General features: G+C 54.1%; 3 protein-coding genes across 14 annotated transcripts in view; 1 reads left to right on the top strand and 2 right to left on the bottom strand.

Annotated features, from left to right (window-relative positions):
• Positions 1 to 4,802, top strand: part of SUPT6H (SPT6 homolog, histone chaperone and transcription elongation factor) — a 34,117-nt gene extending 29,315 nt beyond the window's left edge. For 3 of the 4 annotated variants that reach the window (XM_064271476.1, XM_023556193.2, XM_003416936.4), the window contains exons 31-37: positions 496 to 609; positions 780 to 904; positions 2,723 to 2,835; positions 3,111 to 3,188; positions 3,297 to 3,463; positions 4,004 to 4,191; positions 4,508 to 4,802. In XM_064271476.1, the coding sequence (XP_064127546.1) occupies positions 496 to 609; positions 780 to 904; positions 2,723 to 2,835; positions 3,111 to 3,188; positions 3,297 to 3,463; positions 4,004 to 4,191; positions 4,508 to 4,694 (972 nt within the window). In that variant the 3' untranslated portion in view covers positions 4,695 to 4,802. The remainder of the gene's footprint in view (positions 1 to 495; positions 610 to 779; positions 905 to 2,722; positions 2,836 to 3,110; positions 3,189 to 3,296; positions 3,464 to 4,003; positions 4,192 to 4,507) is intronic. The other variant, XM_023556194.2, reaches the window with a different exon arrangement.
• A 464-nt stretch (positions 4,803 to 5,266) lies between these two features.
• On the bottom strand, positions 5,267 to 15,197 carry PROCA1 (protein interacting with cyclin A1). The gene is given in 6 exon segments (XM_010596447.3): positions 5,267 to 6,934; positions 6,937 to 7,529; positions 7,626 to 7,787; positions 8,029 to 8,164; positions 10,465 to 10,548; positions 14,730 to 15,197. Coding segments are annotated over 6 exon segments (1,137 nt in total). The 5' UTR covers positions 14,821 to 15,197; the 3' UTR covers positions 5,267 to 6,863.
• Positions 15,198 to 16,745: 1,548 nt separating this feature from the next.
• RAB34 (RAB34, member RAS oncogene family) lies at positions 16,746 to 21,523 on the bottom strand. Of its 9 annotated transcripts, none has more exons than XM_010596451.3 (11): positions 21,415 to 21,523; positions 20,487 to 20,593; positions 20,191 to 20,282; positions 19,128 to 19,193; positions 18,929 to 19,030; positions 18,767 to 18,831; positions 18,583 to 18,634; positions 18,323 to 18,404; positions 18,154 to 18,244; positions 17,918 to 18,025; positions 16,746 to 17,835 (listed from the first exon to the last, which is right to left on the bottom strand). In XM_010596451.3, the coding sequence occupies exons 2-11, from the start codon at positions 20,538 to 20,540 to the stop codon at positions 17,762 to 17,764; spliced, it is 786 nt and encodes a 261-aa protein (XP_010594753.1). In that variant the 5' UTR covers positions 20,541 to 20,593; positions 21,415 to 21,523; the 3' UTR covers positions 16,746 to 17,761. The 9 variants fall into 9 exon arrangements, 8 of the variants coding, with proteins under 8 accessions (XP_010594753.1, XP_023411976.1, XP_023411980.1 ...); XM_023556208.2 differs by having other exon boundaries at positions 19,128 to 19,196; XM_023556212.2 differs by lacking the exon at positions 18,929 to 19,030.
• Positions 21,524 to 22,041: the final 518 nt, after the last annotated feature.

Here is a 22,041-nt window from a genome sequence, read left to right on the forward strand (position 1 = left end):
ATTCCTGTTTCCAGAAACACGCACTTTCGGGCTACTTTTATCTGACGCTAGTGACTTAAACACATTATTTGTGTTTTAGCTATGCAGAACAATAAAACAGTTACTTCATATCCATTTAGAGATTGAAGGCCAGTGGGAGAAGCAGAGAAAACACGTGTTCACACACATACACGTAAACGTATCAAGATTCTCTTTCCTGTTTTTCAGTAAACAGAAACCTTAAGAAGTAGTTCCCTATTGATACCAAGCACCAAGGGGAAAATCCAGGTTATGATTTAAAGCCCTTTGTGTCCCTGTGAGCTAATCTGACTATGACTCTAACAGATAGAGGGAAGAGACTGAGGAACTGTGCACTGGAGTCAAGCTTCAGTGAATCTGGGAGCCCTGTTCCATGGCTTTCCATCTTCCCTGGGGTCTCTTCAGGGTAGATTTGATGAGGGGCCAGGAGCCTCAGACCTGGCTATGACATGTGGGGCCTTTACCTCCTTCCCACAGGAATTTGAAGACTTGGATGAGATTGTTGCCCGCTATGTCCAGCCCATGGCATCCTTTGCACGTGACCTTCTGAACCACAAGTATTATCAGGACTGCAGTGGTGGGGACCGCAAGGTGAGCCGAGGGCCCTCCAAGGGAAAACACCTTCCCAGTAACATGAGGATTCATGGTCTCCTTCAGCCTAGGGATGTCAGGTGGTGAAGGCGGCGTACACTGTGTATGCGCCAGACATCGTGTGCCAAGCATGCTGCTATCCCAACCTCTCCCCCTCATTCTACCCCCAGAAATTAGAGGAGCTGCTCATCAAAACTAAGAAGGAGAAGCCCACCTTCATCCCTTATTTCATCTGTGCCTGCAAGGAACTGCCCGGCAAGTTCCTACTGGGATACCAGCCCCGGGGTAAACCCAGGTGAGCACTGGTGCTGAGAAGGTGCTGCCACTGGGGTCCACAGACAGGCTAGATGGGGGTTAGCAGCCCCTGGAGCAGGATTTCTGGTTCTGTTTGACCGCCTTTCTCCGCATACAGAATGGAGGTGGAGGTTGGAGGTGGGGAAACGGTGATGATTGAGAGGCAGAGGCAAAGCTGCACGTAAGAAGAACGCTCTCATCAACCCTATAAAAAAGTTCACTTAACCTCTTCTTTCTCCAGGGAGTGGTGCTACTCCCCAAAAACTCTCTCCACCTGACTGGCACAGACTGGGGCCAGCACACTGGTCCCTGCTTTCCACTGCTTCACTCTAATTCAGCACACTGGCTCGTGGCTGTGGTGTGCAAACTCTTCTTCCTGCACTGAAGGGTGGGTCAGGAGAGCATCCCTTTTTCCTACCAGCAGCCTCTGTGTGTGACCAACAGGCAGGCTTCCTAAGGCCTTCTTTGATCTGGGGGTCTCTAGTGCTTGGAAACCCTGGTGGCATAGTAGTTAAGAGTTCGGTTGCTAATCAAAAGGTTGGCAGTTCGAATCCACCAGGCGCTCTTTGGAAAACCCTATGGGGTAGCGCTACTCTGTCCTGTAGTGTCTCTATGAGTCAGAATCAACTCGACAGTAACAGTTTTTTTCTAGTGCCCTGGCCTTAAAAACAATTTAGGGGGCAAAGTTTTATTTCCTGAGACCTGTTTTCTGTGTGCTGGTTACACAGGCTAGTAACTTCAGCCTTCTCTACTTCAGCCTGCCCCCATCCTCCCATCAACCCTTGGCCAAGGCATGCGCGCTTCTGCTTGTATCAGTGTACTGACTGCACTTCTGTACAGCTTAGAGGGTAGGAGGCTCTAGACGCTGGGCCCTGTGCTTCTCTAGGGCACGTCTGGAACACCATGCTTGTTTCTGGGAAGCCCTTTCTAACTGACTCAGCAATGTGCTTCCAGAGGATGGCAGCCATGGCCATGTGGGCACTGAGAACCTGGCCCATGAGGAACGCTTGAGGAAACTGGAGACCTTAAAGGAGGGACAGAAGCCTCCTGTGGAAAGGGAAATAGACTGTCCTTGCAGAATTAAAAACACTTGAGTAGGAGATTTAGGAAGCAGGTTTCTTTTTAATATAAGTAAGAACTTCGCAATTGCATTGTCTGTTGGCTTGTGGTAGCCTTTAACCTTTTATTCACATGCCTCCTTTAGGTATTTTGGTAAGTGCTTCCAATACACTCTGCAGGTTTAGGTGCTGTTATCCTGTTTTACAAATGAGAAATCTGAGACTCAGGCTTAGAAACTTGGTCCAAAGTCACATGGCTGGTGAGCGGGAGAGCTAAAACTGGAACCAGGCCTGAACCGGAGTCCATCCTTTTCACCACGCTCTGCTGCTCTGCAAAAGCATTGAGTAAGGGTAGACTCAGCACCTTCCAGGGGTGCTACAAAAAGATTCTTGCTTATGGGGAGCTGTACTTTGCTCCTGGAAGGCCCCTGCCAACCGTGACATTCTGTTGCCTCGGTCTTTCCCTCATCTGTGGTATGCAGCCATCGTGGTGGCCCAGCCCTCAACAAGCCTTCCTCTGCCCACCTGTATGTAGTGCACAGGGGGCTACTGACTGCCTGGCCTTCACTGCTCGAGTATGCTATTCACCTCCCCAGGTAGAGCGCAGCCTCCCTTTACAGGGTCAGGGCCTGGCTCTTTCGTCTTGCCTTTCCCCCAGCACTCAGTCTGGTTGCTTTCCATGGTGGAGATCTGTTCTGGCCGCTCTCACAGCTGGCCCCAGATGGTATCTGATGCACGCACGTTTCCTTCCAAAACCCCAGGATAGAGTATGTAACAGTGACTCCAGAAGGATTCCGATACCGGGGCCAAATCTTCCCAACTGTGAATGGACTTTTCAGATGGTTTAAGGATCACTACCAGGATCCTGTACCCGGTGAGTTCTCTGCCCTGACTTCTGGGGTATGGTTGGAGGGCCACCTAGGGCCTGCCTCAGGGTAGTCACTGACCTTTTAGGGGAGGGGCTGAGGCCTGGACTGTCATTGCAGCTGTCTTACTCCAACCGCCTAGCGTCAGGGAGGTTCCCCACCCACTTTGTTTTTGCAGTTCCCTTTCTTCCCTCCGCTTGTCTCTACCTGCACCAACCCCCTAAATGTGAAACCAGAAATAAGTTTCTGGAAAGATGTAACTAACTCTAGCCATTTCTTATAGGTATCACCCCCAGTAGCAGCAGCAGGACTCGGACACCTGCCTCTATCAATGCTACCCCAGCCAACATCAACCTTGCAGGTGAGGAGCTCATGCTCGGAAACGGTGGGGGAGGTGGTGAGGGGCGGTGTGGAGCTAGAGGGACTTTGACCTCTCCCACTGTCAACCCCCACCTTTTTGTGCTTACAGATCTTACACGGGCTGTCAACGCCCTGCCCCAGAACATGACCTCACAGGTGTTCAGTGCCATTGCTGCTGTGACAGGCCAAGGACAGAACCCCAACGCCACCCCAGCCCAGTGGGCCTCTAGCCAGTATGGCTATGGTGGCAGTGGAGGGGGCAGCAGCGCTTACCACGTATGTGGCTTGGGGAGGAGGCTCCTTGCACGGGGGTGGGGAGGAGTAAAAGCGAACAGAACAGTTATCCTTTGTCAGCCCGTGTCCACAGACTGACCCCAGGTAGTGCCCACCACAGGAAGCTTCTCACATACAGAGGGGGCTGCCACAGCCTTAGGAACTGTCAACAGCATATGCTTCTTTTCCTCAGACCCATTTGAGGAAAAAGGGAATAAGAGAGGGCTTGGCCTTTCCACAGAGTTGAGATCTTTGGAACCCTCAAGCCCCTAGAAACCTCAGGTGGTCGTTTGGGACTTGTGGGCCTCATCATTGGGGCAGGTTCTACCCCATTAAACCCAAAAAAACTCATTGCCAACTCATAGCCTCCTCTTAATGGCCATATCTGCTGACCTATCTCTGCTCTTCACAACCACACGCTGTCCAGGAGAGGGTGAGCTGCAAAGCTCTGTGCCGATGCCAGCTTTTCAACTTGCTGCAAATTTCCAGCAAGCCCAGACAAGCTCAAGATCCACCCCCACTTAACTCTTCCTCTCTTTCCAGGTGTTCCCAACCCCAGCCCAGCAGCCAGTGGCCACACCACTGATGACCCCCAGCTACTCCTACACAACCCCGAGCCAGCCCATCACCACACCACAGTACCACCAGCTACAGGCCAGCACCACCCCCCAGTCCGCCCAAGCCCAGCCTCAGCCCTCGTCCAGCTCCCGGCAACGGCAGCAGCAGCCAAAGTAAGTATCCGCAGGTTTTTGACAGGGAGCTATTATCAGGAGGCCAAGGGCTGTGAATAGGCAGGTGCTCTGGGTCTTCTGAGAACCCGTGACCTAGATCATACCCGCAGGGTACTGGTTTCTGGGAAAAGACAGAAAAGGGTAGTGTGGCAGCGGGCCACTGCTGCGACTGCCTCACACCAGCTAAGGGGCCATAGGTGTCAGGTCCCTTTCTGCAGGAGCAGGAGCTCACCAGTGATTGGTGGGAAGGCATCCTTCTAAAAAGCCCCTGAAGAGTCCTGGTCTCAAAGGTCCTCTCTTCCCCTCCCTGCCCCAGGTCCAACAGCCACGCAGCCATCGACTGGGGGAAGATGGCAGAGCAGTGGCTGCAGGAGAAGGAGGCAGAGCGGCGGAAACAGAAGCAGCGGCTGACGCCTCGGCCCTCTCCCAGCCCCATGATCGAAAGCACCCCCATGTCCATTGCTGGCGATGCCACCCCACTCCTGGACGAGATGGATCGGTAGGGGGCCTGCTACTAGGACTCTGGTTACCTCTGAAGCTGGCAAAGGCCTGGCCACCCACTGCTCACTCCCTGCCCCTTCCTTTTCTGTCCATAAAGTGACGTGAAGTGACGTTCTCTTTGGTGGTCAGCCTGGATGGGTGACAGGCTGGATGGCCTCGCGAACTTGAGCTCAGTGTACACTAGGCAACAATTCTCCCACTCCAGGCCCTTACCGACCACCTGTCCTGGGACCAGGCTGGGAGGGGAGTGTGGCAGAGAGGAGGAAGAGGAAGATGAGAATGAGAGTGGAAGAGTTTTGTATTCTCCCTACAAGCCATTTTGAGCTTCTGCCCCCACCTGACTCTGGGCTGTGAAGGGGGCGCCAAGCTCAGCACGTGAGTCTCCCCTAGCTCTTGTGGGGAGAGGGATACTATTTATTCAGTTTGGGGCAGGAGGGAAAGTATTTCTGGCCCGATGCCAACAGCTCAGGTGGCTGTCAAAGCAGGAGATCGGGGGACAGAGTGGAGCAGAGCTAACCTGCCCAGCCCCTGCCTGGCCGCCCTTACCTACCTGCTGCCGCTGCCGCCGCTTCCTGCCTATCATTGAATAAACAGTGTTTCTACAGAGCGCTTGCTGCAGTCTCTGCAACTCTTCGGCTCTTTGAGGAGTAGCTTTCAAAGCAGTGTGTGGAGCTGTGAAGGCTCCCCTGACTCCCGTTTCCCATCCAGGAGAAGGGCAATGGTCCCTGGTAGTGCAGAGCAAGGACATGACCCCAGGCAGTCTGCTGTAGAAGCTGCCTGCCTGGGGTCACATCCCTGCTCTGCTTCCTAGTTCCATGACCCTTGTGCAAGCTACTTAACTGCCTCTAAATCTGCTTTCTTATTGGCAAGATGGAAATGATAATACCTAGCTCATCAGCTGCGGGAAGGCTGATACAATGTGTATGAACTGCTTAGCCCAGTGCCTGGTACATGAAGAGCTCTCAGTAAACACTAGTGCCCTTCTTAGACTCACTCACTCCCAGCTACCCCATCCCCTGGGCCTCCTGGTTGGTCTTCTCTGGCATAATGAGAAAGGCCACAAGTAAGTCGGATTTTTTTTACCTCAAATCCTTGCACCTTCCACTGTTCCCTTTTTGCCGGCTGGACCTTCATCTCCGACAATACTCCCAAGCAAGTCAAGTGTTTCTGCCCCAGGATGGTCTCCCACCATCACTGCCCCCCCTTTCCCCCTACACAGGCCCTGGAAAAGGGAGCTGGGATGTGGCAAGGGGCCCAGTCCTTCCTGGCTGGGACTAGCCAGCCTCCTAGTCCTGGTCCCTTCCTGCACCCCCACTGCCACTTTTGTTCTGGACCCCTGGTCCCCTCTGTGTCTCCACAAGGGCTTCAGCTCACAGCTTTGTGAGTCAGTGCTGGGATCGTAAGGCTTTGCTCTCCCTGCCCCTGCTTGGGGCTCTGCAGAGAAGTCAGAAAGGGCCACCGCTGCTCAAACCTGATGAGCTCCCTTGTTGTTATTCAAGTTTTTTTTTGTTTTTTTGAAAGGTTGTCAGGAGCAGGGGAAGGCTGGCCCTCTGCCAAGAACTCAGTTCTCCCTTGAACACAGAAAGTCTGCAAGGGTCTAGCTAGAGCAGGGCCACACCAGCTGGGAAGGTCGTGTCTCCTATGGTGCCGTGAGCACCTCCTAGAGCAGGTGGAAGCCTTGCTGACCCCTGTGGGCTGCCCTGCCCCATCTTCCCCAGGGCCACTTAGAGAAGGAAAGGCCAGGTGCAGCGGCACAGAGTGGGTTAAAAGGTTGATTTTATTGTGGCTGTTACTGCAGACAGTACTGCCTGTCCCAGAAGCAGAATCCACACAGACCAGTTTTCCAGTAGAGGGAGAGCCTTAGCTACCTACCCCAACCCACATGTACGCTTCTGTCCCAGTCCTAGAATATTAAGAAAAAATGGCTATGTCCCTCTCCTTCCCCCTGTAAGACGGAAAGGGTCTCCCTCCCATCCACCTTCCTATGGACTTCATTGAAAGCTGGATCGCCCTTCAGAAACCCCTGCAGCCCTAGCCCCTTGGCTCCAGCTGTGCCCAGAACCACCCCCTCAACACATACACACAGAAGGAGTCCAGCTGGAGAGAGAACAGTGGTAGGTGGTCAGCTACAGGCTTGATGGAATTTATTCTTTGCCCTGGTCACCCTGGCCTCAACTGACATTGGGGTTTGATGTTGGGGGAGACTTCCTCTTGTTTACCTTCCTGACTTGTGAGACCTTCCACCGGACTTCTTATTCTGGTTTGTGTTTTTCTCTCTTTTCCTGGGTGATGGAGACTCCACAGGATCCTCACTGGAGGGTTCCTCCTGTCTGGGGTCATTGTAGCTGCCCTCACTCTCTAGATCTTCCCGGCTGTCTGGGCTGGACTCTGACATCCTGGCCAACTCTCTTGGGCTTATTGATCGGCCTAAGTCTGCAGGCGAAGGTTCCGATTTAACTGGGCTTTTCTTCTTAGTCACCTTGCCCTTCTTGATTTTTTTCTTCAGCTTTGCTTTCTCCTTGTCTGACTCCTCCTCATCTTTCTCTTTTTCTTTCTTCTTCTTTACCTTCTTGATCACCTTGTTGCCCTGGCTTTTCCCTGTGGGGCTCTCGGAGCGCCAGATGGTGATGGGAGCTGCTGAGTCAGGGGTACCGGTGGCGGTGCCAGTGACCGTGCCAGTGCTTGTGTCAGGGGGCTTGGTGGTAGGCCCCACCTGGGTCGGGATAGGAGGCTTGCTTGCTTCTTCCTCCTCATCTTCATTGAGGTCATCTTCCACAAACTCACGGTGGATGGGATGGTGGATCACTGCCACCGAGACAGGCCTGTAGCTTTTGCACCTGTAGGGGGAGGGTGAGGGGGCGAGAGGGCTGGAAGGAGGTGGGGGCAGTGCCCAACAGAGCCCCCTAATCCCCCGTCGGCCTGCTAGCACTCACCAGCCATACCAGAACCGTTCCACACACTCTTCTTCCTCTGGGATGAGCTCAAAGCAAGGGGTCTGGATGATCTTGAAGCAGGTGGGGCTCATGTCCCGGGAGCAGGTTTGGCCCACATCTCGGGAGCTGCTGCTGTTTGCCTTCTCTGAGCATTCCTTTGCCCTGCCACACAAGACTCTCAGCCTGGCTCCCACACCTCCAGGACTCCCCACGGGCCCAGAGCCAGAAGCCTGGGGGACAGTGGCCTCCCTTGGGCTCTGCCCCAGCTGCCACAATATTTCCTCCCATTCCTCTTGGAGCACCAGCTCAAGGTTGAAGCGGGGAACCACATTGAAAGTTTGGGGTCTAGCTCTGCCCGGACATCTCCACTTTGCTGTGGGTCCCCCAAAGAGGGGGCCCTCACCTAGAATCACAGTCGCAGTGGTTGACGGTGTGCAGGTGCAGCTTGTGATGACCATAGTCAGGGATGAGGGGGTGGACGATGTGTCCAGAACACCGCTTGTGTTTCCAGCAGCACCTGTCAGTCTCTTTGAAATCACCTGAGGGGTAGGGGCCTGGGTCACTCAGGAGCAGCAGCAGCACACTTGGGGTCTCCCTTCCCACAGCTCAATCTAAAGCCCATAAGTGATCTTGGGCCTCACCAAATTGACCTGCTACCACTACCAGCTCTCTTGGACTATTTCTAGGGCCTAAGCTCAGTAGTAGCTCCAGGTCCCAGCGCTTCTGTTCCCCAATCCACTACACAAATTCCCCTGCCCTCTGCAGACTCCCAGGAGAAGGCCTGGCACGATGTCATATACACAATAGGTCCTCATCAAGTCTCTCCCCTGCCTTCTTTGGGAGCCTGCCCATCCAATGACTCCTGCCTACCCCATCACCCAGCTACTCCATAATCAGCTACCCCACTTCACGAGATGCCTTGGTAGGGGAAGACCCTCTTGCCACAGCAGATGGTACAGCCTTAGAAGCCCCACTTTGTAATTCCTTGTGCCTGGGGCCACCAGCAGCAGCAGCAGCAGCCTCACTTCCTATGCCTACACTTCACAGGTTCGGGAAGCCCAAGCCCGACCCTTCCCAGCTTATGAAGCCACACCAGCCACAAGGCCTACTATGGTGGCCTCATGAGCAGTTAAGGCCTAACCCACCCCCACATCCTGCTCCTTGGCTATGGTAGCCCCCTTCTTCACCATTTACATCATCACTACTACTCTGATCCTTTTTCCTCCAAGCCCCTTCTCTCTCCCAACACCTTTCTCACATGCCCACCACTCTGTTCTTTCCCACAAGTTCCCATTCTGCATCCATTCTCTTCCCCAGCCCCTAGAGCCACAGGCTTGAACAGCCAGCTGCCTAGCCTGAGCCCTTCCACACCTCTTTAGGCATCACCCTTCTCCCTCACCCCCAAAAATACCATGTCCCCTTTCCCAGGGCACAGGAGAGAAGATTCCAGGTGAGCGTTTGGGGTTAGGTAAAAGCCCTAGAAAAAGGGCTCCCACTTGTTTTGCTCAGCTGATTGAACCCACTCTGGCCTTTCCCAAACTCCACCCCCACTGTCTCACCTCTGATCCTGCCTAAGGTTCCAAGCTACTATTCCAATCTCTACCCTCTTAGGCCACCATTCCAAAGATGAGCCCATGAGGTGGCTCCATGTCCCTCATAGCCTGAGAGTCCAAGGTCTCACACATCAGGCAGAGGACAAGGTGTCCAATACACCACTCTGGGCACCCTTACTGCCAGTTCCCCCAACATCAGCTCCACCCCACCCCCAAAGGAGGAAGGGGGGCACTGAGGAGTTGCATGGCAGCCTGGCGTGGGGTGCTGTAGCAGCGAACTACCTCCAAATGACTGTGCCTTTAGCCCCTAAGAGCGGTGGAACTGGGCAAGATCTCATACTGGCCACCAGCCAGGAATTAACCCAGGCTGTGGGTGTGTTAGGAGCCCTGGTAGCACAATGGTTAAGAACTCAACTGCTAACTGAAAGGTTAGCAGTTCAAACCCACCAGCTGCTCTGCAGGAGAAAGATGTGGCAGTCTGCTTCTGTAACATTACAGCCTTGGAAACTCTACGAGGCAGTTCTGCCCTGTCCTATAGGGTCACTATGAGTCAGAATCAACTCAACAGCAACGGGTTTGGTTTTAGGGTGTGGGTGTGTTAGTCCAAGTGGACTTAAAGTGCTTGAGAGATGAGGACACTGCCACTTGGTCTGAGCCTTGTGCCACATCCCTCCTCCTGCCCCTCGCCCCCCACTCCAGCCAGGCTGTGAGGGTCCTGGGTCCCCGCCACTTCCCTGACCCCCTTGGTGACCTCCTATTCTGCTTCCTTTTCTCCTGTGCCCTGTGTCTGTATCCCAGGGGAAATAAAGAAGGGATGTGAGGCTGGGCCTGGCTGGAACATCACTGCCTCGGGTTTGTTCAGCACTGCTGAATTAGGACAAAGGGCAGCATGGTGGCACGTGCCCTGAACTCGTAGCAGACAAGCCTGAGTTCCAGTCCTGACTCTCTCACTTACTAGCAGGGTGACCCAGGGCAGGTTAGTTAACTTCTCTGAGTCTCCGTTTCCTTACCCACAGAATGGAGATGGCAGCAATACCCATTTAACAGGGTTGTAGGGAGGACTTGGTCCACACACGTGAAAGATATTTGTGCCCTATAAAATGCTACATGAAGGAAAGGGGTGACCGCAGCCTCAAGGAAGCGGTGTGGCATCAGGAGGGAGGTGGGGGTGGCTGGGTAACCCTATTAAGTCCCAACACTTCCCTTCCTCCTGCCTATAGCCAGGTCTCAGCTTTTGCAAGTGAGGGGTGGTGGGGAACACAGGCACAGGGATCCCCTAGACCCACCTTCAGAGAAGGTAGATGTGTCAGTGCTGGATGCCACGCCAGCCAGCAGATGTCCTCTCTCCCAGCTGGGCGACCTGTTTACATCTGAGAGAGCACAGAGTGGCAGCGGCAGCCTGCCATTCATTCCCCCAGCATCTCCTGAGATGCTGCAGGTGACCCAGCTGCAGCCTGGAGATGCAGATATTAAAAAAGAAAAAAAAAAAAAAAAAAAAACAGTCCCTGCCCCCAAGAGGCTGCAGTGGGGGGACACAGGGAGGTACGTGAATAGATAATGACAATAGTGTAACGGAGATGATGTTGGAGGGGGAGACGGTGGGGAGGAAGACCTACAGGAGCATGGAACAAGGGCACGTACTAAGACTAGGAAGTGGGAAGAGGATTTTTCTTGGAAAACTTCTTGGAAGTGTCGGAAGATTTCCTGGAAGAAGCATCGTTGGAACTGATTCTGGAATGGTGAATAGAATTGAGCCAGGGTCTAAGCAAGGAGGGACAGTTGGAGATAATGTCCCACGGTGTGTGGAGTCCGGTCAGAGGGTATCCCCAAGCAAACAGACCTCCAACTGGGACAGCAGCTTCCCCAGCCATCAGCAACCACTTTCCCTTTCCTTCCTTCCCATGATTAGCCTTGTCTTTTGGGGCATCAGTGTGGAGCCCTGCTTAAGGAAGGGGAGCTGATTGCCTGGAGACTTCACCCAGGCACTTGGTCATCCTTCTACAGGTCGTTCTCCTGTTGCCCACAGCACCTAAGTGTTCAATATTTAATAAATGAGTGAGTGAATGAATGAAACCCCAAACACTTCCTTCAAAACTTCTACCCCACTGTTGTTCCTCTCAGCAGAAAATTTTACCAGCGTTATCTGTGGCCGCTCCCACCCTCACCCGCACTTCACTAACCTGGGGAAGAGGTCTCCCTTCTTGCCCCTGCTCAAAGCAATGAGCTCTCGGTCCCAGCCAGAATTTTCACGTTCTCCCTCTTTACTGGCTTTTTCCCAGTAGGCTATGAACTTCTATAAACAAATAAAACTTTTTTTTGCCCTAAATAGTTTTTTTATACCACTGCATATTCCTTTTCAACCCAACTTCATTCATTCAACAAATATATTGGATAGCTTCACTAGGCCCCAGAGAAGGGGTCCCAGTCACTGCCTTCAGGGACTTCAGTCTTCTCCTCACCTCTTACTTCCTCTCCAGCCGTGTGCAATACACAATACAGTAGCCATCCTGGGTCCTTTAAGAAGGACCACTAGTGTTTTCCCAATAGCCAAACCCAGTCACCTTTTTGTGTAGTCTTACTTGGCCTTGTTGACCAGTCAATCTCAGCAAACTGTTCCTTTGGCTTCCATAACAAACCGCCCTCACCTCTCTCTTCCTTCTCTAACTAGTTCTTTCCTCTCTCCTTTGCTGTCTCATCTTCCTCTGCTTTCCCCCATAACTATTGGTGATTTATCTGGGTCTGTCCTTGAGCCCCTTCTCACAAAACTACAAGCTTGCCCTGGCTAATGTTGTCCACTCCCATGGTTTCAATACCCATCAATAAAATGATGTAAATCTGAGTCTCCAACCCAGATCGCTTTCCTGGGCACATAGTCAATATCCTCCTGGATGTCTCCAAAATATCTTAAATTCAGCGTGTCCTACACAAACTACCATGAACCTTCTCTTCTCATATCCTCCGTTTCAAAGAGCAGTAGACACCTAAACTAGAAACCTAGGGATCATCCAGCTTGGTAATCAATTCTTGCCATGTATACCTCCCCTGCATATCCCTTGAATTGATCCCCACTACCTCTGTCTTGATTCAGACCTTCATCATTTCTAACTTAGAAAGCCACAGTAGCCTCTTGCCTGGCCTCCCCACCTCCTGTCTCATTACCCATTGCCATCACATCAATTCTGACTCATGGCAACCCTATAGGCCAGAGTAGAACTGCCCAGCAGGGTTTCCAAGGCTGTAGTGTTTACAGAAGCAGACTGCCACCTCTTTCTCCCACGGAGCTGCTGGTGGGTTGGAACTGCCGACCTTTCAGTTAGCAGCCAATCACTTAGCCACTGTGCAACCGGGGCTCCTTCCTGTCTCATTACTCTCATCTATTCCTAACGATGAATGAGTTTTCTAAAATGCCAATGGGACCACCGTATTCCTCCTCTTAATAACATCCCACTGCCTTCAAGACCAAGTGCAAACTTATCATGACATTACAAGCCCTCCAGGACCCAGGCCCTGGTTCCTTCCTCAGTTCCTCAGTTTCTCTCGCCCATCCATCCCTTCTCCCACCCCTCTCTCCTCCAGTCCTTCTCGCCTGTCTCCCACTCCTCATAAACACCTATTCATCTTGGAAAGAACAATGCTATCCAAGTAGAATTGGCCACACACCCTTATGCCCCTTTACTCTGCCATAGTACCTAGAACCTGTGACATTCACGAATTTACTCTGTCGCTCTCCTTGAGAGCAGAGGTCATATTTCATGTGCCTCTGTCTAGGACATGGAAGGAGTTCAGTAAATGTTGGTTGAATTGAATGAATGAATGAATGAATGAATAAACCCCCTATTGGAACCACAAAGAGACTGTGGCATTGGACATTCTGCCTAGGGTTCAAGCCTGGAAGATTTTCTAGGAAAAGAGAATTGACAAGGATGAGCACCTTCTCAATGCCAGACACTCATTTTACAATATGCCTTTAATTCTAAAGCCCCACTGCAGCCCATTCTATGACCGGAACACAGAGACTCAGAGAGGATAAGTAACTTGTCAAAGTACTCAAGTGAATAGATGGCAAAGGTCACATTCAAAGCCGGGTCTTCCTGGATCCACAGCCTACGGTCTTTCAGCTTTATTTAGGGTTGGCTTTTTTTGAGGGGACACACTTGTAAACTAAACTAAAAAAACAAAAAACAAACTTGTTGCTGTAGAGTCGATTCTGATTCATAGTGACCCTATAGGACAGGGTAGAACTGCCCCTTAGGGTTTCCAAGGAGCAACTGGTGACTAGCTCTTAACCACTGCGCCACCAGGGCTCCCGTGTAAACAAAGGGTTCCTCCATATGTCCTGAGCCCCACAGTCAGGTCTTAAGCCAACACTCATTCAGGTCCCTATCCAAAACTTCTTGTCTTCTCAGCTGTCACCCACCTACTACACCTGCTTTTCAACTCCAAGACACCAACTCTTCATCTTTTGATTTTGCTCAATCCTGGCTCCATAGTCTCCTTTATCTGGCTTGGACCCTAAGGTCAGGTCAAAGGGACCTGAGCCAGGGTCAGGATTCAAACTCTGCTGTGTCTCACTCTACTTACTCTCCTCAGAGTCACCACAAAACAACTCAGGGTCATAGCCAGTTTATTTTTCACTGACTAACTCCCCACCACAAGCCCTGACAACCGTCACCTCAGTTTGTGAAGGGGAGGTGGGGAAGAAGGCCAAAGAGGGACAGGAGACTTAGACACTTTCCTCAGATCTGAGGAAGGCAATCTGCTCTCTGGTTCCAGCTCTGGGCTGAAGCAGCAGTCGGCGCTCCTGCAGCAGGAGCGACTGAGGTTGGACATATGAGGGATTTCATAATGAATGAGGAGGGTGTTCGCGGAAAAGGCAGAGGGAGGGTTGTGGCCTCTTTTTCGGCAATGGACGCAGGGGCCTAATTCAGAACTCACAGGTGATGCTCATCTGCACAGAAGCTCCCCGTCTCGCGGGCGGAGGAGCTCCCCCAGCCCTTGCGGTACAGGGGCCGGGGTTCTAGGTTGGCTACCAGAGAAGCCGAACTGGGGAAAGAAGGAAGGGAAGGAGGGAACAAAGAAGGGAGGGAAGGAAAGGGAGGAAAAGGGAAGGGCAGTGTGCAAGCGTCTCCTTGGAAACGCCGCCCCGGCCCCGCCCCCATCTGGAGGCGATTGTGATGTCACGCACGGAACCCCTAGGCCCTTTCCCGCCCCCAGGGGCAATGGAACCGCCCGGGGCCCCGGCTACCGCCCAGCAGTGCCTTCCAGCTCTACAGCCAGGAGTTGCAGCTCCGGCTCCAGCGCCACCGTCCCTGCCGATGCAGCAGGCGATCGTCCCAGGTCCTCGGGACCCATTCCTCAATCACTGGTCCTCGGCTCGGCGTGAGCCCGTCCCCCAGGCCCTAGCTCCGCCCCAGTCCAGCCCTTGGCCCCGCCTCCTCTCCCTGGATCCCAGTCTTCGGTCCCAAACCCTGCTAGGGTCTTCAAGCTAGTCCCCCAGCCGTGGCCCTGGCCCGACGCCCGCCCTCAATCGTCTGCCCCGTCCCCTCCTTACCCCTGCTCTTGCTGTCATCCCAGACGCTGATCTCGTGCCCAGGCCTTTCCTTAGTCCATCTTTCAATCGTCACTGTCGTCCTGACCCACATCGCTCTCAGCCCAGTTCTTCGTCTGTACGGGGCCCCCTCCTCGCAGAAGTCCAACCCGGAACCTCAGCTAGGCCAAGCCCGCAACCCAACCGTAAACCCCAATCTCAGCTTCGCCCAAATCCTCTAACTCTGCCTCATGCTTGCCCAGCTCCCCTCCCACCTCCCCCAGCTCTGGACTGCGTGGTCTCCGCCCCCGAGTTCTGACTTTTAGTCTCGTTCTTCATCCGGGACCTCCCTGCTCTCCCAGGCCCCTTTGTCCCACCTTTAACCCTAGTACCTCCCCTTTCTTCTCTCAGGCCAAAACCTTAGCTCGGCCGCTCAGGCCCAGGCCTCAATCCCATCCTTAGCTCCTCTCCAGGCCTATTCCCAGCTCTTAGCCCGACCCCCAGCCCTTAGCCCCGCCCTAGCCCCGCCCCCACCGCGCATAGCCCCGCCCCGGTAACACTCACAACCTCACACTTTGACCCCGCTCCGCCTCCTCCCCAGTCCTTCCGAACTTCGCTCGGGCCCTAGACCGACCCCCAGCCCCCGAGGGAAGCGACCGCCTCCGGCCTCCGCGCCGCCTTCTCGGCTGTTCCGTGGTCCTTCCGGCTCAGGCAAGAGGTCACCCTCTCTCCACCGCAGGCCCGTCCACAGGAGCCCATTGCCGAACTCTCGGATGAGATTGTGGTGTCGGAGCCCAGCACCCCTGTGTCGGCCCAGGTTCGGGGCCACCAGAGGCCGCCCGAGCGTCGCCCCCCAGCGTTTCCTCCTAGGCCCCTTGGGCACCGTGTCCCAGAGACACTACCCAATAAAGAGCACGTTTGTATCTCCATAAACTGGCCTTATCCGGAGGGGAGGGCTGGCTGCGTTCATGATAACCCACTATACACACCCCTCACAGGCACACCCCTCCCACCCTTAAGTACAGCATACACATAGCACACAGAAAACCCTGCTCACCGCAACGTGCATATCTGCACACTCTGTCAGCACACACAGTGCGGACACATACCCCTGCTGCCCACACACCTCACAGCACAAGCACCCCACACCATTACTGCCATACAGGCTTCACATACACAGTGAGTTAACAGCCTCTGTGCAAGGCAAGGGGTGAGAAGCACCGACCAATGAGAGAACAAAGAAGGAAAAAAACAATTACAGAAGAATGTGGAAAAGTCTTAGAGCTGAATTTCCCACATTCCGCGCATCACACCCCTGCATTTTTTTGGCACAAGGGCTCGAGTCAGAATACACCTCAAAGCACAGAGAGGAGGGGAAAGGCTGGTGGTTACATCTTGTTTTTTCCAGGGTCATCAAGGGCCCCTCCTGCTGCTCCAGTTCTGCCTGCTCCCAACCTTCACCTTTCATCCAGACCCAGGAGCTTGAGTGGGTAGGACCACTGCCCAACTTCTCTACCCACCATAGCTCTAGGGAGGTCTCAGGAAAGCAGGGAAGGGGAAGCCAGGAGCAAGCCAGGAGAAGGGCAGTGTTTGTAAGTGGAGGCAAAAAACCCGTTGCCGTCGAGTTAATTCCAACTCATAGTGACCCTGTAGGACAGGGTAGAACTGCCCCATTGAGCTTCCAAGGCTATAATCTTTACAGAAGCAGACTGCCACATTTTTCTCCGGCAGAGTGACTGGTGGGTTTGATCTGATGACCCTTCAGTTAGCAGCCAAGTGCTTAAGCACTCTACCATCAGGGCTCCTTAAGTGGAGGAAGGTTGTGCAGAAAAGCCAACCCTTCAGGGACAGAGGGGCTGGGTGAGAATAGAACCAGGATGGAATGGACAGAGCACTCGCTGACTGGAAGCCAGGATCTGTGTTCTAGGCTTGGCTCTCTATGACCTCCCAGGACGATATCAGGCCACATGTGTCCCTCCTTTGTTGGCCCAGATATCTGTCTGAGGTTCTTCTGGCCGATTTATGACTCCGGGTCAGATGTCAACAGTCACTCTTCCCCAAAATGGTTATTATATTAGTGAAGGTTTTTGAACTCTCACAATGTGTTAAGTGCTTTCTCTTATTTCATCTGTATAACCTCATGAATTCAGTATTCTCAGGACCATTTTACAGATGAGGAAATCAAGGCACAGAGGGTAAGTGATTTGCCCGAGTTCCCATTGTTAATAAGGATAAACATGAGGATTCAACTGCAGGTTCTCCTAACTCAGAGCGCATCTTCTGAATGAAGAGCTAGGCTCCCACCCTCCCTAGGCTTTCTGGTCAATCCAAAAAGCATCCAAAACTCAATCACTTCTCATTGTATTCAGAGAAATATTTTTAAGAGAGAAGGCGGGAAGACGGTTAAAAAAAGATTCCAGTGGTAGAAATGTGGGCATAATAAAAGCACCAAGTATGCAGACATACATGGGAGAAGGGACCAGAGGAAAGGCCATTCAGATCTCACCCAGTGAAGGCCCAGTGCAGCCCCCCAAAGAGTACAGCCCCCCAAAGTCTGGTCCCTGAGCTCCCAGCCTGTCTGAGCCCTATCCAAGGACCGGGAATAGTCAGAATCCCAGCAGGAGGCTCCAGTCCCCAAAATGGCCACACAGCCCTACTCACTCCACTTCCTCCTCCCCAGCAAAGGACTCCAGTCCCCAAAGTGCTAATAACACAGAGGTTTTAATGCATAAGGCACACGGGAGCTGGGATCATTAGGCATCTTCATGCCCAAAGGGCCCAGCAGGCTGAGCAAAACATTAGGGGTCATCCCCAGTCTTTCCCTGCCGGGTACCCTAGAGAGCCCCTGGAGAGGGGTTGGGGCATCCAGTCTTTGGCTTGGTGCCTGGGGGCAGGAAGAGACTAGCATGGTCCCAGCTACTCCCCTGGGGGTATTGCCACCAAGGGGAAGCTCTTTGGTCCAAAAACTCCAGTCAGTGCAAATGTTTAGGGGTGAAGCTCTGTGGGAGTCAGGGTGGCACAGTACCCCAGGGCTGGGTAGTTTCTGGACAGACCCCTCATCCCTCACGGCAACATGTGGGCTTCTTCTTGCTGGCTGTTAGGTAGAGATTGCTGTCATCGCTCTTGATACCTGAAGAAGGGTAGGGAATATGTGAATCAGGGATTGGAAGTCCCTCTTCCTCTCTGCCACCCTCATCCAGGCGGGCACTCACGGACAACATCCCCAATGCGCCGGGCCCCTGACTTCTCCAGCTCAGCCAGCACGTTGGCCTCAAAGGTCAGTGCCGCCACCCGGAAGAAGAATTCCCGGACATTCTCACCTGGACACAGGGAGCATGTGGGCACTCAGGGGCAGTGTCAGGCCTGGGCGCATTGGGCACAGCTTAGAGGTGAAGTGAGAAGGAAAGCTAGGCATGGAGCAGCAGAAGACCTAAAGCTTCTGACTCACCGGTGAGTGATGACACTGCCCAGTACTCAGCCTTCATCTCTTGGGCCACCTTGACTGCATCTTTCTCCATCAGCACATACTGAGCAGGGGTCTGAGGGAAGGTCAGAGTCAGAGGGTGGATGGAGAGTTTCCCCAGCAAGGCGAACAGCCCTCCCCCTGGCACACTCACACTCAGATCCTTCTTGGAACCCACGAGGAAGAGAAGCACGCTGGAAGGGTCATTCTCCTTGAGTGCATCAGCTAGCCACTGCCTGCCATGGAAGGGCGGGGGTATGAGCCTGACCAGCTCTTCCCCCCCACACTAACATGCCTAATTACTCCCTCTCTGGTCCTAGATGCCTTCTTCTTCCCTACCATGCCCCTGACCACCCCTTTTCTGAACCCTCTCCTCCCAGAGCCCCCTGTTTAAGTTTTAGTATGCCCACATACTTGGTATGTTCCAAAGAGGCCACATCATTCAGGTTGAAGACAATGATGATGGCTACAAGAGTGGCAGAAACAGCACCCGTTGTTGGGGAAGACACTCATGGCTCACTTCCCCAACTGCCCTAGCCCTAGATTAGAGGCCAGGTGCATTCTCAGGCCCCCTACCCCACCTCACCCAGCCTCTGACCTTGAGCTCCTCGGTAGTAGGTGGATGCAATGCATTTGAACCTCTCCTGTCCAGCGGTATCCCAGCTGAGAAGAAGGAGGGGTGAAGCACAGGTGTGTGTGGGAGAATGAGAGGTAAGTGTTGGGGGAAGGGAAGGCTCAAAGAGGTAGAGGAAGCACTCACAGCTGCAGACTGAAGGGGACACCCAACACTTCAAATCGTTCCATCTCAAAGTCTACACCAATGGTGGCCTTATAATTCTTATCAAAGGTGTCTTTGCAGAACCTGAGGGGACACCAGAAGCTCTGGGCCTTAGCCCAGACCACCTGACTTGGCCTAGCCCCACCGTGCCTAGCCCAGCCCAGCTCCAGCACCCCCTTACCTATTAATGAGGCAAGTTTTCCCCACTGACAGGTCTCCTACAACAATGACCTTGGAGATCTTAAATCTGCTGGACACAAAAATGGGCAGGGCGAATGGGTACCAGCCCCTTCATGCTAGGTAGTTCAAATACCCCCTACAAGTTTCAGAAAGGTAACTGTACCCAGACTGAGGTTACCGTAGACACTAGACCTCCCAGGCAGCTGCTGCCCAAACAGATAAGCTTGGGGCGCAAGGGTGTTTTGTGCTTCAGCCTCAGAGAGACATCAGTTTGAATCCCAGTTCTCATGCTTACTGGCTGTGTCACTTTGGACAAGTCACTTTTGGACCTCAGTTTCAACATTTATTAAATGAAGGTATAGGATATACTTTACTGGGTTTTTGTGAAGGTTAAAACGAGATCCAGGTGCCACTGAGTCGATTCCAACTCATGGCGACCCCATGTGTATCAGAGTACAACTGTGCTCCAAGGGGCTTTCAATGGCTGGTTTTCTGGAAGTAGACCACCAGGCCTTTCTTCCACGGTGCCTTCAGGTGCAACTGAACCTCCAACTTTTGGGTTAGCAGCCAAGCGTATTAATAGTTTGCATCACTCAGGGGCTCCTAAAATGAAAAATGCCCTATATTCTAAGATACATCTCTGTTAAATGTACCTTAAAAGACCCAACACACTGCCTGGCACACAGTAAATGTTCAATGATAACAATTGTTACTAGTGTTACTTTTTTTTCTTTTTTTGCCCACAATACAACTTATCCCTGTAGGCACAGCCCCCTGCGCTGGGGTTGGGGGATGGTGTGTGGGGAGCTGAGCAGGTGACCACCCACGCTGGGCACTTTCTCTGTGTCAGTTATCTGCCACCTTTCTACCCCATCCCATCTCACAGGACCCTCACAACAACCCTGTTGGGAGGAAGGGGGAGAATATGGGAGCTTAAAAACGGGGAAAAACCACAGAGCTGGCAGGGGCTGAAATGGAGTCCCAAGGGGGTGGTTATGTACCCTTGCTGTGACTACAGGGTTTCCGGGGGCTCCCTTTCTTTGTTATGGGTGTTTTCAACTCACCCCACGGTGCCTGTCCGGTGCTCCTGGCAGGCGCAGGTGACCCGGGGGTGGAAGTCTTTGTGCACTTGCAAAGCGGCCTCCTTCCTCAGGCACTGAGTGAGAAGGGTGGAGGAGAATGGGGCTCACCCACTCCTTGCTCTAGTCCCCCGGCCAAACAGCCCGGAGAGACCACCCAGAAGCACCAGGCCTAACAGGGCGGCAGGTCTGGGCTCAGTCCTCTGAAACCGGTCTGTTGCCGCCTCTTCCCCGCCCACTCCCCGCGGCAGAGAGAGGCCCGACGTGGCGCTGGCGCCTACCTGGGGCAGCTCGGCCAGGACGCGGTCCTTCCGCACAGGCGCCAGTATGTTCATCTTGTCTGCGTTCTTGCCGAGCGCCCTGAGAGGGCGCGGAGGCCTGATCCGCCCTGGCGACCCGGGCCCGTGGAGACACAACAATCACCCGCGGCCGGGGTGTCCCGACTATAACTCGGGGCCACGGCGAGCCTACGGGTGCCCGCGGCCTTGGAGGTGCTACAACCACCGCCGGCCACGCAGAGCCTACGGGAGCCCGAGGCCTCGGAGACGCTACGACCACCGCTGGCCACGGGGATGGGACGATCACCCGAGGCCGAGGCGAGCCCACAATCACCCGGGCCCGGGGTGTCCCGAAGACGACTCGGGAGCGGGGAGACCCCTCAGACGCCAAATGGGGGCGGGGAGTCCCGTCCGGGGGTGCCCGAGCCCTTGCAGACCCTACAATGACGCGGGGCCGAATAGTCCCCACAATAATCCGGGGCCGCCGAGACCTGACGACAACTCGGGATTGAGGCGGCCCTACCATAACAGGGCGGCCTCGGGGCGCAGAGCGGCCCCGCCACACGGGGTCAGTGTAGGCAAGGGTGGCGCAGCCAAGGCCCGCAGGACGGTAGGCGCGGGGGCGAGGGGCCCAGGCTGCTGCACGGCTACGCGTCCCACTCTGCTAGACCTCTGCGGGTGCTGTAACTTGATCCCCGGAAATTCCTGGAGAAAGGCCGCCCCCCGCCCCTCTCCCGACAGCCCCGGGCCTCCCAGCCCGCCCCAGCCTCCCCCTCCTGTTCTCATCTCTGCGCTGCCCGGGCTCAGGCTCCTCCGCCAGAAGCCTCACGGAACACCAAGACCCGCCCCCACTTAGGCCCAAGCCTGTCGAAATCGGGAGCCCCCAAGCCGCTCTCCCCTGCACCCCTGTGCCTCCTACGGGGACCCTTACCCAGCCGAACTGGTGATGGGGAATCAGGGCTTGCTGTGCAGTATTTGACTAGGCCAGGAGACGGCGGGGAGGGGAAAGAGGGAGAGAAGGGGCCCAAGGAGAGGCGGCGCTTCCCTCGTCGACTCCAGGCCCAGGACGTGACTCAGAGTCTGCCCCCGCTCACCCTTGTGCCCGTGTTTGGGGGGAGAGGGGGGCGGTATGTGAAGGAAGGCGGGGAAGCGCGTAAAGGGGATGCCAGGGTCGGAACGGGATGCCCACCGAGGAGAGAGACATTTGAAGTCTGGAACCTCCTCCAAGGCTGCTGTGTAGATTGGGGGTGCTGAAAACCAAGCTGTCTCCTTCTAGGGAGGATAAAGAAGGGCTAAGTGGACCGGGAACTCCGCCCTTCGGGGGAAGTCACTGCTCTGGACGTGTGGATCCCTCTGGTATAGAATCTTCCCCCTTCCCCCAAGGGACAACTTTTCCTTTTTTGCAAAATCCTCTTGGACTTTGGTCAAAGGGGAAATCTGGCCCCAGAAGGGGAGGGGCAAAACAGGGAGGGATGAAGGGGAGGGGAGGCACAGATCCTCAGAGAAGACATTTACCTGAACAACACCAGGCCTTGCTCTTGGTCAGGATCTGAACTTG

The sequence above is a fragment of the Loxodonta africana genome, chromosome 18 (genome assembly GCF_030014295.1).
Source record: "Loxodonta africana isolate mLoxAfr1 chromosome 18, mLoxAfr1.hap2, whole genome shotgun sequence".
NCBI classification, from domain to species: Eukaryota; Metazoa; Chordata; class Mammalia; order Proboscidea; family Elephantidae; genus Loxodonta; species Loxodonta africana.